The following is a 20,951-nucleotide window of genomic DNA, read 5'->3' as shown; positions in this document are numbered from 1 at the left end:
TTCCCCTTTCCCTTCATGGTGTTGAGCTTCGACTCAAACTCACTGGGAGCTTACTTCCCGGTCCAGTAATTGCTGGCCAATGCCCCCGAGTCTGGAGTGCGATGTCCTCGCCTGCTCCCAGCTGTCAGACAGTCCCCTCTCCCCTGCCTCTCTGAGCTGATCTTGTTTTGGGGGGCTCATCAGGTGGGAGAAAAAGCAACGTGAAAGTTAAAGTTTCTAACGTGTCTGAGTTTTGCTGGAAAGCTCAGGTAGGAGGTGGCTTCTCATGTTCATTTCACATGAATGTGCAGGTAGGCTGATTCAAGCTTCCCCGTCTGGACCCCTGTTTTGGGTCTTGGAAGGCAGGCATCAGTGAAGAAATGGATGGGAGTCAGGGAGCTGGCAGACAGAAGCACAGAATTTCAGGGGTGGATGGAACCAACTAGTAAAGATGCCTGATCTTACATATGAGCCAACAACCAAGGCTCAGGCAAAGCAAGTAGCAGAGGGTCACACAGCTAGCTATCAGCAGCATCTGGCACTGGTGCCCTTCATCTTGGAGAAAAGATGAAGATGAGCCTGAGGACTACTGCAGGTGCTCTTCTATGAGCGCATGGTGCAGAGATGGGGGGCGGGGCTCACAAGAGTGATGGTCAGGACTGGCTCCCATTTCAAACCCCCATGTGCTCCTTTGGTGTTACATGGATAAAATTAGATTCCAGGCAGAGAGATGCAAGGGAATCAGGAGCGGCTGTGTGTGTTTGGGTCCAAGTCTGCTCACATCTGCTTTCCAGCTCTGGAGCACAGAATGACTCCAGAGGGAAGCAAACTGGAAAAGGAGGATGGAGGGAAAGGGAGGGTGTGTGTGGGGGTGGGTAGGGGGGGAGAAGAAAGACAGGAAATAAGGATCAACACGGAGCCTGGGATGCTGGGAAATGGCATATTTAAGGGGGTGTCTGGCAGCCTTCTTAAGGTGGAATCTTTTTAGTTGGGTTCTATCAGTTGAAGCTCCCACTGGCTAAAAGGCTAAGTCGTGGGGACAAGAGGTGACTAGAAGAGCCAGCTCAGAGTGCTTCTGTTGGTCATTTTAGAAAATCAAAAAATCCTAGCAGCCTTGTAGATAACCTCTGGGTGAGTGGTTCAGGTTACCAGCCTGCCAGAATGTCCACTGGCCTTCCCACACAGACTCGTGGTGGCAGGATTTGGGGCTGGGCTCTAGGTTCCATTGCTGAGAGAACAGGAAAGTCTAGGAGCAGTGGATTTGGGCAAACATGTCCAGATACACAGTCCTGTCCCACCTAACAGGACAGAATGGGACACCTCAGCCCTCCTGACTGCTGTGCATGGAGCCAGGAGCAGGGGTGTCTATGTCCTGCCAGGTCACACTAAGTTTCCATCCCATGTGGCTAACGACCTTCATCCTACCCGTCACCATAAACCAATCTTAATACCCTCACTGTCTGCCGTGGTCTAAGCAAATGTCTTGTGAGTACCCCCGTCACCTGGGTAGATCCTGTTCCCTCTGACAGCTCAGAACATGCATGTTGCCCACAGTGGTCTGGGGAGGCAGTCCCCACAGCCCACGACAGGGAACTCTGTCATCTAGGTTACAGGCAGAGAAAAGAAACAGCAAAATCATCATAGTTGAGCTGCTTCCAAAGGATCCAAAAACATTTCCTGCGAGCAAGGCCCCCTGGGGGGTGCTGGCTGGTCTGGGAGCCCCAGGGCAGAGGGGTCTGGGGGCAGAGATGGGTAGGGGAGAGGTGGGTAAAGCCCGCAGGGATTAGTTTGCTTCCAGGAGCGTCAGGAAGCTCCCAACTTCCCTACCCACTCCCCCAAATGGATTTCTCAGCTGGGAAGTGTGACTAGACCCGAGGAGAGGGAGGGGCAGAGCAAGGGGCCTCTGAACCAGGACTGGGCTCAGGCCTCACTTCCGCCCCAGCTCTAGTGACCACGTGAGCCAGCGGTGCAGAGTGAACAGCCGCAGGCCAGAGCCTGCATCTGGGGCCCCCGGTGCTGAGCCGTGGGCAGCAGGGGCTGTCTGCTGGGACCCCAGCAAGGCTGGTGGACGCCAGCGCTCCAGACAGCCTGAGATGCAGAGCACGCCAGGCAGCCAAGGCCGGACGCAGAAAACCAAATTCAGATGTGCTGGACCCTCTTGGCAGATGCACCGGGAAGGGATTGCACCACTGCCTGCAAGCTGAGCCGGGGCCCCTGTGCCCCACTGGCTGTGGCTCAGGCTTGGCTTTATGTGTCCCGGGAGGGGATCTGCAAGAGGAGTGCTCTCTGTCAGAGCCGTTCAGCTGTGCAGAGCTGAAGCAGCCAAGCCAGGTTGGGAGCTCAAAGCTGCTGTCAGTATCTACCTGCCAGCTGGTGCCCATAGCCACACTGCTCCCCAGGGCCCGCCTGGGGGCCAGCCTGCCAGGGGGCCACCTCACTCCTCTGCTGGGGCTCCTACCTGATATACCACCAGCCCTCCAAATTCTTCCGGATCACCTCCACGGTGACGCCCTTCTCAAAGCCAATCTCGTCCTTGCTTTGGCTGGTGTAAGGCTGCACAGTGACGTACTTCTCCTCTGTGGGTGGTGGTGAGAAGCAAAAAAGCACAATTATTTGAGGCCGGGGTGCAGGTCCTCCTTCCTATCTCCCCCTGACCTGGCCTCACTTAGCTGGTGGCCAAGGTGCACTGGGTCAGCCTCTGGCTTTTCCAGGAAAAGGAAGAAAAGGGACCAGGTCTTACTGCTGCTCCCAGAGCTGGGCAGGGCCACAGGCGGCCCTGCGAGCCACAGGCGGCCCTGCGAGCCACAGGCAGCATGGAGCTGGCTCTCCCAGCCCCCATGATGGCAGCCAGGCTACAGGAGCCTGGAGTCCTCAGGGCCCCAGAAACTCCCTGGGAGGAGGCCAGGGCTACAAGGAGCCTGGCCCTCACGGGGCCTGAGTCAGGAAGTCTGAGAACAGACCTGGGTGTCAACTGAGTGTCTGGAGGCCCCACAGCGTGCCCTTCCTTCCCTGAACCTGCCACGTTCCCGTCTGTGCCCCAGACTTGCTCTCCTAGCCCTTCTCTTACCTCAAATCCTTCCATCAATCCTCTGTCCAGCCTTCTGATGGTTCTAGGGGCACCTCAGGGATGCCTCCCCTGACCACTAATCTGGTCACCTGATCATGGCATCTCCCCAAGACGATTCTAGGAACCCACATTCTATGGGAGTGGTTATGTGTTTTGTTAAGGGTCCAGTGGCTTAGTGAGCAGTGGCCACACTGAGTGCAGCATAATCAGGCCGGCGCTCACAGGGCCCTGAGAGGGCCACCATGCCTGTGTGCCTTCTGGAGGACAGTGTGCTGAGTAGACCTCGCAGCTGAGAAGGACCCCTCAGGGAGCTGCCTGCTCTGATCTCACGGTGGGATTGTGAGCCCTGTCCAGGGTTCCCAGGCACTGGGCAAGAGGCACCTGTGGGAGCAGAGGAAGAACTTGGGTAGCAGGTCTGGGGAGGCTGGGCAACATGGTTCTTCCTGGATCCCTCCAGCCTCTCTTCTGGCAGGGCCCTGTCCTTCCACATGAGTCCTTGCTCAGGCTTCTAGGATGGTGAGTCTGCACCTGCTGGAGACAGCTGGACCCACAGCTAGCTGGCCGCAGCCTGCCTGCCTCCTGCAGGGAGAGCCTTCCCAGAGGACCAACTCAGGAAGGAGCACGTGGCTGCACCCCCACAATCTGGGAGAATGAGCAGCAGAGATAGACAAAGAAACTGACCTCCTGGCATGCCCTTCAGGAGGGTCACCCTTAACCTGTGCTGTCCCCTCTGGCCTGAACACTCCCTGGGGCTGAGACAGCACCTGGGACACAGTAGGAATTCCAAAGGGACTATGGATGCAGAAATAGGCGGGCTAGGCCAGCACACTGAGTGGGAGACTTTGAGCTCAAAATAGCAGGATGCCGGCACAGAACGCCTGGATCTAAGATGCCTGCCCCCTGCCTCCTGGCTCCCATCTGTGACAGTCACCCCCTGGACTCCTCAGCTGGACCCCAACGGGCAGCCTGCCTGAGCCTCAGGCAGCAGGCGGGGAGGGGGCAGCTGCCACCCCAACCCCCTGCTCAGGAGGGCCATCTGTTCATTCCTCCCTGGATTATCAGGGTCCTGTCTGTGGCCCTGTGCTGGGCGGGGAGAGCTGCTCCCTTTGGGGTGGAGGTCGCTGCCCTGCCAGGCTGCAAGGACAGAACTGATGGGCTGCTGGCAGAATCTGAAAGTCTGCCAAAAGGCAAAAGGTAGGTGATGACCACTGGGAGTCTCCATAATTCAGCATGCTCTTCTCAATGCAAGCCTTTCTCAGCATCAGCTCGCTCCTGGAAGCGTTCAGATTCCAACCCAGCCATGCTGGGGAGAGCTGCCAGGACCGCCTGAGAACCTGGTCCGGCCAGATTCTGACTCGGGCCTTTGAGAAGTTCCGTGTCTGCAGTCCAGCCCTCTGTGCTCCTGCTGTTCCTGGTCTTGCTTCATTTTCCAGTGGGGCACGCTAAATCCTGGCCCAGGCAGTGGCCAGAGGGGCAGTGCCAGGCCCCAGGGATCCAGAGTTCTGAGGCTGGGGTGAGCCTAGCGAGGCCTAGGCGCCACATTTTGCCTTTGTTCAGCTGGGCTATTTTTAAAAGCCTGTGGTTCACACAGGAAGCCATCATTAAAGTTCCCCTAGGTAAAGTTGATTTTGCAGAGAAAAATTGCAGACCCTCTCTGGGGAAGATCAGAGAAGCCCGGCCCTGTCGCATGGCAGAGGACAGGGCCGAGACTGTGTCCTGTGGGCGCACCTCCACAGCCCCACAGTGTGCGTGTGGAGGGCAGAGTCCTGGGGGCCATGGAAGCACCTTGCTTTCCCCTGGCCCTCCTCGGGTGGGTCAGTTTTACTCAGGAAAGCTGAGCTGTTCCTGCACAGAGCCCTCTTCTTGATGGCCCTGGGGCTGACATGAACACAGATGTCTAGGACTTCATACTCGCAGGGGGATGTGGTTGGCTAAGAGGCTCATCCTGCCCTGTCACTGCTGGTTTCAGGAGATGAGAATTCAGAGTCCTGGTCCCAGGCAGGGAAACTCTTCCAACTCATCTGTTTGGGGGCTCAGTTTTCTGCCACAGTTGGCTCAGATGACAGAAGTGTGAAGTTAGCTCCAGGTGGACACGTGCCACCGGGGTCTCAGCCCCCAACTCACAGGTTTCCCTGAGGGTAAAGCAGAGCCCCTCCACAGATCTGGGGTCACAAACCCCACCTTGGGGCCCAGACAGATGGAAATGGCTGGGGGTGAGGGGGTGCTCTCATTTGCATTGGCTGGGGTCTCTAGAAAGCAGACCCCTTAGGAATCAGAGTTGAGGGGAGAGGCCTGGGAATTCTCAGGGGCACCTTTCGGCTTCTGGGAAGCGCTGAGGCCGTGGTCACTCTGATGTGCCCAGGGAGGGCTGACCAGGCTGCCCACCGGGTGGGTGGGTGGCTGGGGGTAGGTGGACAGGCCTGTTTTGGTTGCGGAGGCAGGGGCTGGAAATCCCTGCAGTTTCCAAACCACAGACGCCTCCTCTTTCCAAACACTTTCCCCTCCGTCAGCAGTCTCCCTGGCTCCCCTCCCGGCCCCTACAACTCACCCAGCCCCACTGCAAGAGGCCTTTTGATTCCAAAGGCCTGGTTGGCTGAGGGAATGGGGGAGTGGAGGCCCCGGGAAGCACTGCTTTTCTCTTGTCTGGTTATATATGACCCTCTGCCTGCTTCCCCTGTCAGCTTGGCTGTTTGCAGCGAAGTTCCTCCTAGCCAACTTTCTGCAAGTTTTTCTTGGCTGTCTCATTTAACTTAGCGATAAGACTGGGAAATGGTGTTGTTTAGGTCTCTGATTTAAGAGAGTAAGAAGTTGTGGGCCTGCATTTGCTTATGTATTTGCGTATGTATGGATGGCCGCAGACTTACGCATTTAGTTAGGTATCTGTGTCTACTTACATTATTGGACGTTTATAACTGTGAATATATGTGTGGTATAAGAGTTAAGTGTCTGAGAATGCATACGAAGTTATATGTGTACTTGTGGGGTGGCTGGGGCGGTGTACCCATGATGTGCTTGTGTGGAAAACGCGTTTGTGGCTGTGTAAATAACGTAAACGTGGAATGGTCTACATGTGGTTGTATATGTGGACTATACATATCTGTAAGTAGCTGTGTGCCTGGGACCTGGATGTGCAGCTGTTGGGGGGCTGGATGGGACAGTGTACTGCAGCCACCCCCGTGGCTCTCAGGGCTGTGTGCTGATGGTCATTGTGTCTGTGGGTCCATGTGGTTGTGGAGACAGAGTTGTGTTTGGGGATCAGTGGGTGACAGTGTTTGGGGCAGATGTGGGAGGGGATAGGGGAAGGCCAAATCTTCCTCTCTGCTGTTTTTCCAGGCAGTGTTCCATCTCTCCTTTGTTGCGAAGACTCAGGGCTGTGTCCCCACCTGGCCCCCCAAGCAACGCTGTCCCACCCCTCCCACATCCAGGGTGGCTTTTCACGTGCAGCCTGTTCTTGCTGCTTGCACGATCTGGCCCCCTACCCTGCGCCCAGCACCCAACCCGCACTCCACCCTCAGGACAAGCTGGGCTCCTCATGGCCAGTGCTCTGAGCCTGATGCTGAGCCAGCCATGGGTGATGGCCACCCCAGAGTCCAGGCTTGCTGCTGCCCAGGGCTTGGGGCAGACACCAAAACGGTTTCACAGTCACTGAGGAACAAGCTTTGGGGATGGAGTGCGAGTCATGGGGCATCCCTGCTATTCTAGAAAAGCCAGCGCATAATACACACCCTTCCAGCTGTGTCGTCACTCCAGAGCACACACCCACTGCTCTCCTCCAGGCAGGAGACATGGGCCACCCACTGGCCTTAGGGCTCTGGAGATGTTTAGAGATTTGTTCAGAGGACCGCCCCTAATTTCCCTACCTCCCAAGCTCCTGAATGTTGGAAAGGTCCTGAACCAGCAAACGTCTTGGTTCCCGATCAGCCTGTGTGGCGGGCCAGGGACCTCCCTGGAATCGTCTTGATCAGGCTACTCCTGCAGACATAACAGCTAGTGCTGAGAAGCTGGAGCCCCTGGCTGGACCGACACCATCAGAGTGTGTTGGGGCTGTGCCCTGGGGCCAGGCGGGGTCTGGAGTTTGCTCCCTCTCTAGTTTCCCTGGAGCTGGCTGTGAGCTGGTCCTTCTTCCTACTCTGTCCTCCAGCTTTGGCTGAGGGAGCCCCTTCTCTGAGGAAGGAGGAAATGAAGGGCAGGGGCGAGTGGGACAGTCCAGGCAGAGACTCAGACACGCTCAGTTCTCTTAATCTGCAGTTTCAGGGCAAATCTGGTCTTTCTTAGAGTCCAGCTGCCCCCACAATCCTGTCTGAAGTCACATGACCCTTGACCCCAGGATGTTGGCAGAAGCCAGAGCCACCCCTAGTGTCATCCCAGTTCCCAAGCAGCCCCTGTGCCCACCTCCCCCTCCCGGCCAGCTGCAGTTGGTGAGAGGAAAGAAGTCTGGCTGGTGAACGTGAGTAAGGAGGCCACGAGGCAGAGAGAGACAGTGCAGAAAGGAGAGGTGTTGGTGAGCGTGCGCAAAGCGGCAGCTGTGGGTGAGAAGCTGGCTCCCACGGTCACCTCGGCTGTGCTGCCTGTTGACCATCCCGCCCAGGGTCCACCGGCGATCCAGGCGCCGCAGATGGGCCTTGCGTCTCTTGGACACTGGTGTGGGAGGTGGCGATGGAACACGTGGCCGACAGGAACCGGCGGAGAGAATGGAGATGTGGATGAGATGGGAGGGATGGGGAAGGGATGGAGGCAGGGAAGGTTTGCACCCCCAGGTCTTCACCACCTGGACTGAGCCCCAGTGCACACGCCTCCTGGATGGGCACAGATCGGACCAGTGATACCACTAGTAGGTGGGGAATAACTCAACCAAAGCCAAACCCTGTGGGCAGGTTATGCCCCTGAGCCTGGAAGGGTCTAAGAATTTAGAATCCCAGCACCTGAGAGGGGAAAATAGTCCTTGGCTCCAGCCTGGTGCAAGGACGACCCTCAGTTGCAACCTCAGAGGGAGAACACTGCTCCTGCCACTGCTGGGCAGTGATGGCTTCCAGGAGGGTGTACTCCCCACCCCACAACCTGCCCCCTGCACCGGCTCACATCCATCTGTCCCCCACCCACTCACTCAGCCAGACCTGCTTGTGAACCTGTCACCATGAGCCAGGCACCACGCCTGGAAGAATAAACATGTTCAGGAGAGACGTGGGGTCCCGTCCTTGCAGGGCGTATAGCTCTCACTGTCCTGGGCTTGTTTGTGTCTTTGCTTTTTCAGTCATTCCCATGGATTGAGTCTGTTGAGGGCAAAGTCTGCATCTCTGCGTCCCCAGGGCCCAGCACAGGGCCCGGCACGTGGCTCACCCCTCAGACGTTGCTGAGTGAAGCACACACAGGGGGACGCCACAGGCCTTGCTCTGTTCCTTCCCCACATGCCATCCTCCGGCTTTCTGACAGCAGAGGACCTGCCTCCCAGCCTCTCACCACTCCACACCCCTTTCATCTGCACGGGTCCCCTGGCTGCTGTGGACCCACTCCACACACCTCCTGCCTTCCTCTGGGACGCCCAGGTGGAACGGTGGCCCCCACTTCCTGGCACCGCAGGAGGGGGTGCCAGGCTCCCTCTGGGGGAGGGAAGCTGGCAGTTAGAGTCAAACTCCAGACACACCCGAGCCAAACCCCACCAAGGACTCCTGTGAGGTACCTGCTTTTCTGGAGGGAGAATAGCCTGTTTGACCCGCTTCTTATAAGCAGGAGGCCTGGACAAAAGGTCAGGGGTAAAGATTCAGTCCAGGCCCCACTGCCAGGTTACTATGTCACCCTGGGCAGGCTGCCATCCCTCCCTCAGCCTGTCCCCTCAGTTGTCTTTGGGACTGACATCACCTGCCCTGTGTGAAATGAGACAGGGACTGAGTGAGCTCCGAGGCACAGAGATGAGGTCCTATGTGAAGCCAGACCAGGAGGAACTCGGACAGCTGCCCCCCCCCCCCGGTGTATCCCCCTTGTTTCTCTGTGGGCAGAGGCACTTCAGCTGATGCCCAGCCTGGGGCCACCTCAGCAGTAAGTGACATCTACCTGGTTTAAATCAGGTACCAAGACGATCTCACTGGAGCCTCACAAAAGCTCCGTGCAGTCGGCAGTCTCCTCATTTTAGAAATGGGAAATCGGGGAACAGGGATGTGAAGGAACCTCAAGTTACACACCTAAGTATCGAGGCAGCAGTGAATCCAGGTGGTCTGGCCCTGGTGCCCAGATTCTAGAGCTTGTGATGTGGTTCTTCCCATCAACCCCACGCCACTGAGTCTGCCAACAGTGGGAAGGCTGGGGCGGGGGGGGGCAGTGCCAATGCCAGCCCACCAGGGACAAAAGGAGGTCATGGCCAGTTGCTGCAAGGCACAGGGGGCAGGCAGAGACCCAGGCTCCAGTCTTGACTCTGCCACTAACTGGCCTGAGGGCTCTGGAGGTGACAATACTCCAGGCCTCCATTTGCTCACCTCTGAGAGGCGGCAGCTGTGATGGGTCACTAAAGCACCTGCCGTGGTTGGGCCTGGACCCTCCTCAGCATCATGGATGAGAGGGTCTCAGCCTCCACCTCTGCCCTCCTACCCTCTACTGGTAACATCTGTGACTTCTACACAGCACGCTTGGCTTCAGGACAAGCACGAACATATGCCAGAATGTCTGATGATAGAGATAAAATTAACAGCCAATTGTCTCTTTTCTTTCCAAAACAATGGAACATGATTTGTTAGGGAAGCTTTGATGGGATGAAGCCTTCCAATTTCTGTCTACAGGGCTCAGGGGAGCTACATGGGATGGCCACAGGTCTGGGGTAGAGGTGGCCAGAGAGAGGACCAGCTTGGGCTGATCTAGCCTCATGGCAGCCAGTGCAGAGACAGGCAGATACAGTACAGCTGCTGGGCCTTGGGTCGGGTATGAGCCCTGAACCCTTCTGTAGAGCCGGGCAGAGATGCCCACAATGGATGATGGAGTTCACAGCTGCCCAGATGTTGCCAGGGGTATTGGCACACAGGTCCTACCAAAGTGTGCGGAGGAACCTACTTTAAGGAGGGTCGTGCGTGCGCACACACGCACCTCAGGATGCAGAATCTGCCCTGGTGCCTGACTTTTACTCCATCGAGGTCAAAATTCTCTACAACCTGCTACCGCTTGTTCTGTGCAAAGTACCCAATCCCTCTTCAAACCAGGCTGGCATCAGTGCCCATGTACCTCTCAGGCGCTCTCCTGCCCAGGATGTGTCCTGGTCCTCCAGCATCTACTCAGTGTCTCTGCTCTGACCATCTGGGCACAGCCTTTCCAGGTGGGGCTCAAATTACACACAGACACACAGACACACACAGACACACACAGACACACACAGACACAGACACACACACACACACACACACTCCTAGAATTGCTTATAAGCAAAATGCTTCACGAAGAGGCATGTGGCATGGTGGGAAGACCACTGGCAGAGGAGGCCGACCAGGGCTCAGAGAATTACGAGGAAGCCTCAGTTCCTGCATCTGGAAACCGGGGTTTGTAACAGAGCCCTCCCTGGGTAACAGTGAGGCATTCATAGCACCAGGCCGGACACTTGGGATTCAGTGAGACCTCAGTATACTCCAGGCATTGTTATTTCTGAAAAGCCCTGGGAAGTCCCTCAGAATGCGGAACTGGGTAGGAAGCAAAGCCTGGTGACTTCGGGGGCTCAGATCCTTCACAGCAGGGGTATGATGGAACCAGAGATGAGACAGGGTGCAGGTTCAGACCCAGGGCTCAGGGAGCCACCAGGAAGGACCAAGCACCTGGGTTGAACACGCAAGCCCTTCATGATGGGGCCTGGTCCCTGGAAACATATCATAAGGCAGACATGCACTGCAGGGGCTGTAGCACTGGTCAAGGGACTGAAATAAGGCATTTACATGGCAGGAAGGGTGGGGCTCCAACTGCCTGCCGAGCAACCGACATTTAGGGGAAGGATGAATAAGGAGCTGGGCTTGGCGGGCTGCTTATTTTGGCCTGGGCAGTGGGGAACGGGGGGGGGGGGGGGGGGGGGGGGGGAGGGGGCGGGCCTGGAGGTGGCCTGAGCCCCGGGTGGCAGGCGGCGATCTCCTGGCTCTCTGACGTGCCTATTTGGACACTCCCCACTGACCGTTGGGGCAAGCATTCCTGCTGCCAGAATAAAGGAGGCTGAGAAGTCATTAGGAGGAGGCAGCCGGGGAACGCAGTGGCTCAGACTTGCTGGGCTCAGTCAGGCAGCCTGCTCTGGGGAATCCCTAAGTCCATGGACAGGCTGACCAGGCCAGTCCTGGCCGGGGGAGGGGGAAGGAGCAGGCTCTTGGAAATGCAGTGGAAAAAAAATCCAGAAAAACCTCACTAGGCCAGAGCTAATCAGAGAGGCTGATGGTGCAGGGGTCAGAGCCACCTCTGGGTTCCTGCAACACTGAAAAATGACTCACAGACCTGCCCTGGGCCAGGATAACAGGCACCCAGAAGAGAGGCCTCTGAGCAGACTGCACAGCAGAAGTTGTGTGCATGCAGCCCCGTGGGGTCGTCCCTGCCACACAGAGCACAGTGTGGGGTAAGGGAGGCAAAGGTGGATCTCTGTGGAGACCCTCAGAGGAACCCAGGGCTTCTGGGGAAGAGAGAGCTTTAGGGGACTAGCCTTAAGACTGTTCTCCCCAGTCTCTGCCCCCAGATCGCCAAAGCCACACCTAAGGGAATCTCCCCTCTAATTTTCACCCCATGTGGGGCCAGCAAGGACAGATCTGGGATGGGAGGTGAGCTTGTGGGTTGGCCTCCGTGAGATGGGACCCCGAGGGAAGGGGCTGGAACATAACCCAACTCATTTTAGGGTTTCTGGTCGTTTTAAGCAGAAGGGTGGGAAAGCTGCGTCCAGGAGTTGGATTCACTCCTGGGGCCTGGAATGGGGTGGGCATCACTTCCTGGGGACTCAGAGGCTGTCCCCTCCCTGCACCTGCCTCATCACCCACATCCCTTGAACTGCAAGCCCTTACCTTCCCCAGTCTTGGAGGTGTTGATGTCTGAGTCGTCCCGAGTCCCATTCTGGGCCTCCAGGTAGGTGGCAGGGACCCAGCCCTGCTCCTCAGAGGTGCTCACGAACCACCAGCCTGCAGAGGGGCAAGAGAGAATGCAGCCATGAGAGCCCAGCAGATGGCAGAGGTGGGGTGGGGGCCAGGACAGGGAGGGAAGGAGCAGTGAGCAGGAGACGGCACAGAGCCACACAGCCTGGGCACCTGGCAAACGCCTGGCCCACGTCTGGCCTCCTAGAGCCCAGGCTCCTCTCAGAGGAAGAAGAGACCCTCACACTCCCTGAGAAGAGGGCCTGTTGGACCACAATCCACTCATATGAAATGTCTGATGACAAAATTTGAAAATGAAATTGAAACAATGATCTGCCCAACGTGTGAAAGTCACTTGGCAGGAAAGTCCAAGGGAGCTTGGGCCAAACACAGAGACCACATAGGGTCTTTCAAGCGCACTAGGACCTCCAGTCTAACCACGTTCTCTGCTTTCAAAGGCACGTGTGGGTAGAAGCCTCACAGATACCTTCTGATGCTCTCTGCCCTCCTTCCCACCACGGGTCAGTGGTACTTTCACATGGTGTTCCTCACAGCTGCCTCGCAGTGTGTTGACGTTTCAATCACAGTTTAAGTGGGCACTGCACCCTCGAGTGACCCTTGACGGTCACAGCCAAGTGATAACAGCTCACTCATTTTCGTTCCCATTTGTTCACTCATTCATTCATCATTCAAACAAATGTGGAGCAAAGTACTTCAGACTCTGGAGTCTCGGGACGCCAGCTGCCTTCGGTCCCTTCCTAGAAGGCACTCTGCACAGGATCCCATCTCTGCCCCCAAAGCAATTGGGCACCGATTCTCTTTTCTGTCATTGTATGACATTCTGTCATAGTGACATTGTGCATTATTTCAAATTAGGACTGCTTCCTGTCAAGAGACCCCAGGGCTCTTCCATGGGCAGCACTGAGGCCCCGTAACCGCCCATAGCAGTGAGTGGCTGCCTGAGGAGGGGGCACATGGGGGCCTCTGGGTGCTCCCATCTGGGCTTAGCACTGGGAGAGACAGGAGGCTGCCTGGGGGCTGCTGTGACAGCAATGGAGACAGACAGAGGACAGCGGTCCCACCACTGCTCAGGACGTCAGAACCCACGGTCATCACCTAGGTCTTCAACTTTCAACACCCCATGTCACAGGCTTGGGATAGCAAACAGCCTGTGGTCTAGTCCTGAATGCCCATGGCACCCCAGCCTTTCCAGGGAGTTCCACAACACTCTGCTGGTAGCTCTGCAAAGCCCATGAAACGCCATGACATCTGTATAATACCATAATGTTGGATACATGTCCTTAGACATTTGTGAACAACCCACAGAATGTCCAGCACCTAGAGTGACCCCTAACGTAAGCCAGGGACTCTGGGTGATTAGGACGTGTCAGTGCAGCTTCATCAGTTGTAAAAAATGTACCCCTCTGGTGGGGCATGTTGCTGATGGGGGAGGCTGTGCATGTGTCGGGGCAGGGGGTATATGGGAAACCTCTGTACCTTCCACTCAGTTTTGCTGTGAAACTAAAACTGCTCTAAAAAAACCAGTCTTAAAAGGAAAAGAAAAAGTCACAAAGGTCTGGACTTCTGAGGCTCAGCCCTGAGCTGGGTTACTGCCCCTCTGAAACCCAGGGTAGATGCCTTCTTTCCCTCCCTCTGCCGGATTCAGGTCAATTCCCTTGTCCTTCCCCCAAGAGGGGTGGGTGCGGGCCACCCCATGACACCCCCAACCCCTGGCACATTCTGGGCCTACCATGCAGAGGGCCATGGAACGGGCTGCTGGGGGCAGCACCTCCATCCTCTCTGCGGCCTGGGCCACAATGGCGTGGCTGCTCAGGAGGCCGTGGCTGAGAGAACCCAAGGAAGCCAGAAGGCACAGACTTGCAGGGGTCTCTGACTGGGATGTCTTCTCCCCTTCTCCAGACACTGAGGGAACACTCTCAGGAACCCCAACAGTCCCTGCCAAGAGGCCCCAGCCCTGTCTTCCATAGAGCCTGACTGGAGCTTATGGAACAGGGCTCCGCATCTCACAGAGGTCCCTGCCCTGTGGCTCTGCTTCCTTGATCACAAGGGTGGTCACATCTGGCCATCATGTTCTGACAGGTCTGTCATCTCCCTGGACACTGTAATGGCTCAGGGTCTTTTCCAGGAACGGACATGGGTGCTTTGGAGATCTGAACCCTAAGTCCCACATTAACAAGGAGTTGCAGGGGTATGTGGGAACAGACATCCTGAGAGAGTTAAGTCAATAAAACAAAGTCAAGAGATGGAGGAAGTCAGTCCTTATTAACATCATTTGACTCTACGGTGCAGGTGTGCCTAAAGCTAGGCCACCTTGTTGGACTTCCGAATTATAGCCAACCAGTGACCTTGCTGAGTTGTTTAACTCAGCCAGAGCGGGTTTCAGTCACTTGCTAACACCATCCCTACCCAGCAATCGAGGTTCATAATCTAAGGTCTGCCATCATGAGTCAAGTCTGGAGAACAAAACCCAAGCCTACTGGGCACCTGCTACCACAGACCGCAGTGAGTCCTCCGAGCCACTCTGGGTAAGTGGTCCCTCCCCAAACTTCCACTCAACAGGATAACCTCTAAGAGCCCCAAAGAGCAGTTACCACACACAATGCCCACCTTGGAGTCACTTTTAGGAGGATCTTGAAGGCTGAGGCTCCCATGTGACTCCCCAGGTCCAGGTCCCAATGCCAAAAGCACACAGGTTTTAGTTCCCACATCCCCTCCAGACCCCTGCCAAACTGACCACCTCAGTTCCACCCCACCCTCAAAGCCAAGCCAAGTCCCAGTAGGTTGACGAAGTGCCCTGAGGCCCGGCCTCAAAGGGGAGCCCTTCTTCCCACGAGATGGTTTCCCCAGGATGGGCCTGGGCTGGGGCCAGGGATCTTGTCATCAGACAAAACAGGGATGTGCCCAGAGGAACAGCGGAGCTTGGATGCATGCGTCTTGTTGAGGATTTGCCAAGATCCCTCTGTGCCTGGCCCCTCCGAGCCTTTTTTTTCTTTTTTTAAACAATAAGAAGTGTCCGCTGCCAACTCCTCCCTCTGAAGTAACCTACTTTTGCTCTCAGTGGGAGCATATTCCCTCCTTTCCCATGTGAGCCCACGGCTTCCTAGGAAAGCAGGCAACTTGAAGCTCCAAGCAGGAGGATGGCTGGGGTGACTGTCTCCTAAACCTTCACTCTACTTCTGGAATCTGGGCTCCAAAGTCATCCTCTGCAGTGGTGAAGGAGGCAAGTCCCTCCATGGGCACCAGGAGGGCTTGTCCAGTCCAAGCTTGTCCGTGTCCTCATCTGTGTGAAGCAGGTCCCACGGCCTGCTGGCCTCTTGTTCTCTCTCTGCATCTGCCCCCATGGCCATCTTGGGAATGTGCCCTACAAATGGACCTTTCTCTTTGGTGCCAAGGACCTCATAATCTCAGGATTTAGCTCTCTTTTCTGCTGATGGCATCATCTCCCCTTCCCACTAACTTCACCCTTCAGTAATCTTTCCATGTACTTTCTGCTCCGTCCCTTCCCCTAGGAGCCAGGGATCTGGGATGGAAGGATAGATCTGGACTTGTCTGTGCAGAGAATCTTCCAGGGGGTAGGGAAGGGCCTTGCACCAGGGTGAGTGGGCAAGGACTTGCTGAGGAGCTGAATGTGTGGCCAAGGTGCCCAACGTGCAGGGGGGCATGACGGTCTGCAACTCACACTGCCTGGGTACCCCTTGGATGTTTCAGGGCTGTCTGAGTCCTTCCCACCACAAAATCTCTGCTGCACCAGAAGTTCTGGGGAGCCTGGGCCATGTTATTGGCTGACTATGATCATCTCACCCCAGGGCAGCAACTTAAGAGTCTGTTTTCCTGCTGCACCCCCAAGACTTGGGGCAGAGACCCTCATCATCCTCCTGGCATGGCTTTGTGGCCCTACCAGCCTTCCACTCCAGCCCTGACACATGCAGAGTTGGGCTGTGTGGCTCCAAGTCTCAGATCCCTCCTGCAGCAGGTCCTGCAGAGAAGAGCTCACTACTTGCTTGGCTGTGGGCACTTCCACAAACCAAAGGTGGACAGGCTCAGTCACTGCCCAGGTGGGCATGGCTGAACCTGGGCAGAGCTGCCCACCCCAGCTCCATGCAGGCCCCCTGGGAGCCCTAGCACAAGTCACATAGTCGGGGCTCTAGGGCAGGCTCCCTGGGCCTGCGCCCACCCACAGCTGCTGACAGGCCTCTCCCAGATGCCAGCAGCTCAGAAGTCGAATGCTGCAACCAGGCTCCTGACCAAAGGCACTGCTGCTCCACCAACGAGCAATTAGAGCCTGAACCGCCCCTGGGTGCAGCCCAGCTGGCCAAGAGGACTCAGGCATCAGCCAGCCCATGGAGCTCCCAGGCTCCCCTCCAGTGCATACCATGTCCTCTTTCCTGCAGAGGCACAGAGCGTGGAGGTGTGGGGGGGTGTCTAGGTGTGGACAAGGCTCTGTATCTTTGAGTACGTGGGAGGTGGGATACATCCATGTACACGTGTGGGTGGGTGCCTGCGCACAAGGAACAGAGGTGTGGCTGTACATGTATCACACATGATGATGATCACGATGAGATGCTCAGGAGAGCACTCGGTGCCAGATGCTAACTTTACACACATTTACTTGATTTAATCTTCAATAATCTTGTGAAATAAGCATTGCTGTCATCATCATCCCCACTTTACAGATGAGGAAACTGAGGCAAAGATCACAATTAGGAAGAGGTAGAGCTGGACTCAAAACCAGGCAGTCTAGCTCTAGGACCCATACTCTTCACAACCACAGAAGTGGATCAGGTACACATTTGCTACATACAGGAGGGTAGAGGTTCCTTGAGAACCTGTGTCCCCAAATATTGGTGCTTCCTCTATGTGCCTGTTTGTGAGTGGGTCTGTCCCTGTCACTGAGTGTTTGCTTTGTGTGTGTACACCATGAGTAGGGATCCAGGCTGTGTGTACTTGAGTCTACAGGCGAGGATCCTCTGGTGGTAGAGAGTAATAATCAGAAGTCTGGGGTCGAAAGACTGAAAATCAGGTCCTGGCTTGCTACTTCCTAGCTGTGTGATCTTGGGGAAACTACCAAATCTTCCTAAGCCTCCGTCTCCCCTCTCTCACATGGCAGTAACTAATGAAGCCTACCTCTCAAGGCTGTGGGAATGAATAGATGAGGCCTAAGCAGCTTAGCTTGGGCCCTAGCAGAGGGCAGAAGCTTTCTCAGCATGGTGGTGGGTGACTGGTATTCTAGGCTAAGAGTCAGCGCCTATGGGTGGCCAGGTGGTGTGTGTACCCCAGAGAGTGTGTCAGGAGGTACTCAATACGGCTTGACGAACTGACTTGGGTGTGAGTGTCGGGGGGCGGTGAGTGTGTGTACACTCACATTTATTGGGATCTACAGAGTTTGGGGGCTGCTATCTTTTGCAACATGGCGAGAAATGGGGCCCAGGGAGATGTCCCTGGGGTTTTCTTCCTAGCCCATCATGTCTCAGGGCCCTCCTCAGCCTGGCTTCTGTCCTTCAGCCCATGCAATTTCCTAGGACAGAGGTCCTTCAGCCTCCACTCTTGTCCTGCCTCCTCCAGGAAGCCCTCACTGACTGATCCCCAAATCCCATTAGTGTCCAAAGCATACCCTCTGACCCACAATTCACAGCATTTTATGCACTCTGAGAATAAGTCTCATTGAGACTATAAGTATCTTGTCTATTTTGTCTCTAGGGCAGAGCTGAGCTTGCAGCAAACAGATCAGCAGATGAGGAAACTGAGGTCCAGAGCCTAAAACCTGACTCTGAATCCCATCTCTGCCATGTCCAGTGCTCTGTGGCCTCAGGAAAGTACATTAACCTTTCTGAGCCTTGGTTTCTTCATCTGCAAAATGGTAAGACTACCATCTACTTTACAGGTTAGTGTGAGGATTGGATAAGATAAAGAGCAACACATGGGGCCTGGCAGACAGCAGGTGCCCACTAACTGGAAGCTATGAGGTTTACTGAATGAAGGACTAAAAGCTACAGGATTTGGGAGGCAAGGTGGCCAGCACTCATGGAGGCCCAGGGGCCAGCCTGAGCCACCTCTTATATTTCCCCAGGAAGATGGATCTAAACTCCAAGCTAGCCTCTCTCTTTCATCCTCCTAGCCTCTGTTCTTGGGAAAGGAAATTCATCAAGGTTTTGCTAAAGGACTTAACCTTGGACTGATGAAGTGGCCACATCTGTGCCCAGATAGGGAGCAGCTGTTCCTCTGCTGGCTGCCTGACCCAGCTTTTGCCCAAGAAGTCAATCCTGGTTCCGAGGCAGAAAGGGAGCAGGCCCTTTTCAGGGGTTACAGAGAACTTAATGGAACAGGAGATGGTGGGGAACCCCCAAGGGGCCTGGGCTGGCTGGGGAGCCCCTAAGCACACTCCCGTGCCCCAGCCTGGCAGCCATGCTCTACCAGCACCTGCCGGGCCTCTGCTCAGGTAGGACTTCCCAGCTGGAGTGCCTTATGCTGAGATGCCTTTTGCTTATGATGAGATGAGGGGCACGTCCACTCCTTTGAATGGGAAACTGCATTCTGATGTCAAGGAACCCTGAGAGAAAAACCCTCGAACACTGGACGTGCAGGAGAAGCCTTCCTTCTGCGGTCTCTAAGCCCCAGGCTGGGGAAGTTGTCTGCAAGAATCCCGAAATGGCCAAGCCCCTGAGAGCCGCCTCGTCTCGGTCTTTCCCTCTGTGAGTCCCACATGTCCACAGTGCCAGAGAAGACCAGAATTCAACCAGGCTGGCTGACAGGCCAGGGCTCAGCCCTCTGCAGGAGGCAAAGAACAGCAATGTCACCTGTCACAGCCGCCAACCCTGCTCAGTGGGCCTCATTAAGAACCCAGTTCACAATGGCCCAGGGCTGAGGGTGGGAGAGGGTGGGAGAAGGTAACACTGGGTGGCAGGCCTGGCCAGCACCTCCAGCTCAGGACAAAGGGACCAGCCATCCCAGGTCAGGCATGGAGACCTGCAGCCCCAAGACAGAAAAGCTCAGGCCCAGAAGCCAGACCCTCCCTCTTTGCAGGTTGAGCATAATCGGGACTTTCCAATGGTGGCACTGGGGAGGATGGAAAGGGTAGAGACAGAAACTGAGAATGAGGCACACAGTGACACACATACACAGAGGGAGTCAGAGATGGAGACAGAGGGAGGGGATGGGAGGACCTGGGCGAGGGGCCAGGAGAGGGGCAGGAGGCCTTAGCCTCTCTAGGAGGGGGCTGGGCCTAGCCAAGGGCGGCAGGAAGTGACGGGCACTCCCAGGCCACTGCTGTCCCCAGGGTGACCAGGCCACAATGGCCTCCTTAATGAGAGTGGATAATGAGCTCATTAGGGCCAGAGGAGGCCAGCTGCACATAATTAGGACGTTAATAAAGGCTTCTGAGGTCACAGCTCAGCCTAGGACAAAACAGCTGGTGGGGGAGGGGGGACCCTGCTCCTTCCTCTCCTCTGAAACTCCCCCTGTCCTTTGAGGTGCTGTCCTTCATGAGGTCTCCCCACCCTCCCCAGCCCAGGATTTTTAGCCCCTCTCCCCAGACAGACCTCAGTTTGGATCGTGGCTTCACCACGTGCTCACTGGGTGACCTGGAAGAGGCCTGACTTCCTCGAGCCTTATCACACCAGGGTAGTATGACCGGCCCACAGGGCTGCCTGGTATCCTACGCTGCACTTGGATTAGTGTCTTGTGGACACATGGTGTCCTCAATAACCAAGTCTTTACTGAGCACCTGGTATGTGCCGGGCCCTGCTCCAGGCACCAGGACCCTGCAGAGAACAACCCACAGCTGGGATGCAGGCTCTCCTTCCCCACCCCACCCCCGTATGGCCCCAAGGATGGGCACAAACACGACCTGAGCACTGCGCTGGGGCCAGCAGGAGGGCCAGGTTGCCTCCCACTAGCCCTAGGCACCCACCCAGAGGATATCGGGCAGGATGAGAGGATCAGGCAGAGTTTGGGAGAACACAGCAGCCTTCAGCTGACCTCCAAGCCTTGCCTTTTCTTTCCCTCCAGGTTCTTCACATGTCTAACACCAGTTACCCCAGAGCCAGCATCTGTGGAGTGCTACTGTCCACCCAGGTCTATGCGAGGGTTTCGGTGTCTGAGCAGAGAAGGGGGTGTCAGAGCTAGGAGAGGCACAGTCCCAGGCCTCAAACACCTGCCTCCATTCTCCAGGTATGCCTTGGCTCAGGCTTTGGCCCTTTTACAAGAGTGCTATGTCCTGGCATTCCCATGTTCTTTCCTTGGTGTGGTTTGGAGAAGAGGATGGAGAATTTATTGGCACCCAATGGCGGATGGTGGAGGCAGTGGTGGGGAGATGCTGAGGAGGAAGGGGGCTGAAGGGGGCCTGGCTCAGCACATGTCACCAGTCCTACCCACCTGGTCACACCACACCTGGCACAAGGCTGAGCCCTAAGAGACTTCTTCTGCCCTGATCCCTGTTCCATGATCTTGGAGCAGATCTGAGGCTTCTATCTGAGACGGACAGAGATGTGGGAAGTGCAGGCTGCCCATAGCATCTGTGCCTTTAAGAACAACGAAAGGCGGCCACCCTGGGCCAGGCCTCCCCTGGTCAGAAGGCTCTGTCACTGCAGCCTCTTGCCAAGACACACTCCAGCTCTCAGCACGTGGCCTCCACAGTCCAAAGCAAACAGGAGAGGATGAGAGGCTCCCCTGGTCCCTCCCAATGTACCCCCCAGCCCCTGCCTTCCTGCCTGACCCATTCTTCTGGTCCCACCTCTGGCACCCAGCCCCCTTCTCTGCTGCCCATGGCCTCCTCTTCCCCCACATGGGGCTCTCAGGCCACCAGGGCCCCAGAAACTTCCCTGGGC

At 56.2% G+C, this 20,951-nt stretch overlaps 1 protein-coding gene across 4 annotated transcripts in view; it reads right to left on the bottom strand.

The window, feature by feature from the left end:
* Positions 1 to 20,951, bottom strand: part of SH3PXD2A (SH3 and PX domains 2A) — a 230,898-nt gene that overhangs the window by 16,861 nt on the left and 193,086 nt on the right. For all 4 annotated transcript variants that reach the window (XM_014557825.2, XM_014557826.2, XM_032491006.1 and 1 more), the window contains 3 exons: positions 12,043 to 12,156; positions 7,601 to 7,684; positions 2,438 to 2,555 (listed from right to left, as the gene is read on the bottom strand). In XM_014557825.2, the coding sequence (XP_014413311.1) occupies positions 2,438 to 2,555; positions 7,601 to 7,684; positions 12,043 to 12,156 (316 nt within the window). The remainder of the gene's footprint in view (positions 1 to 2,437; positions 2,556 to 7,600; positions 7,685 to 12,042; positions 12,157 to 20,951) is intronic.

This window comes from Camelus ferus, chromosome 11 (assembly GCF_009834535.1).
Source record: "Camelus ferus isolate YT-003-E chromosome 11, BCGSAC_Cfer_1.0, whole genome shotgun sequence".
Lineage (NCBI taxonomy): Eukaryota > Metazoa > Chordata > Mammalia > Artiodactyla > Camelidae > Camelus > Camelus ferus.
The sequence above is the reverse complement of the archived record's forward strand: the minus strand, read 5'-3'. Positions and strand labels throughout refer to the sequence as shown.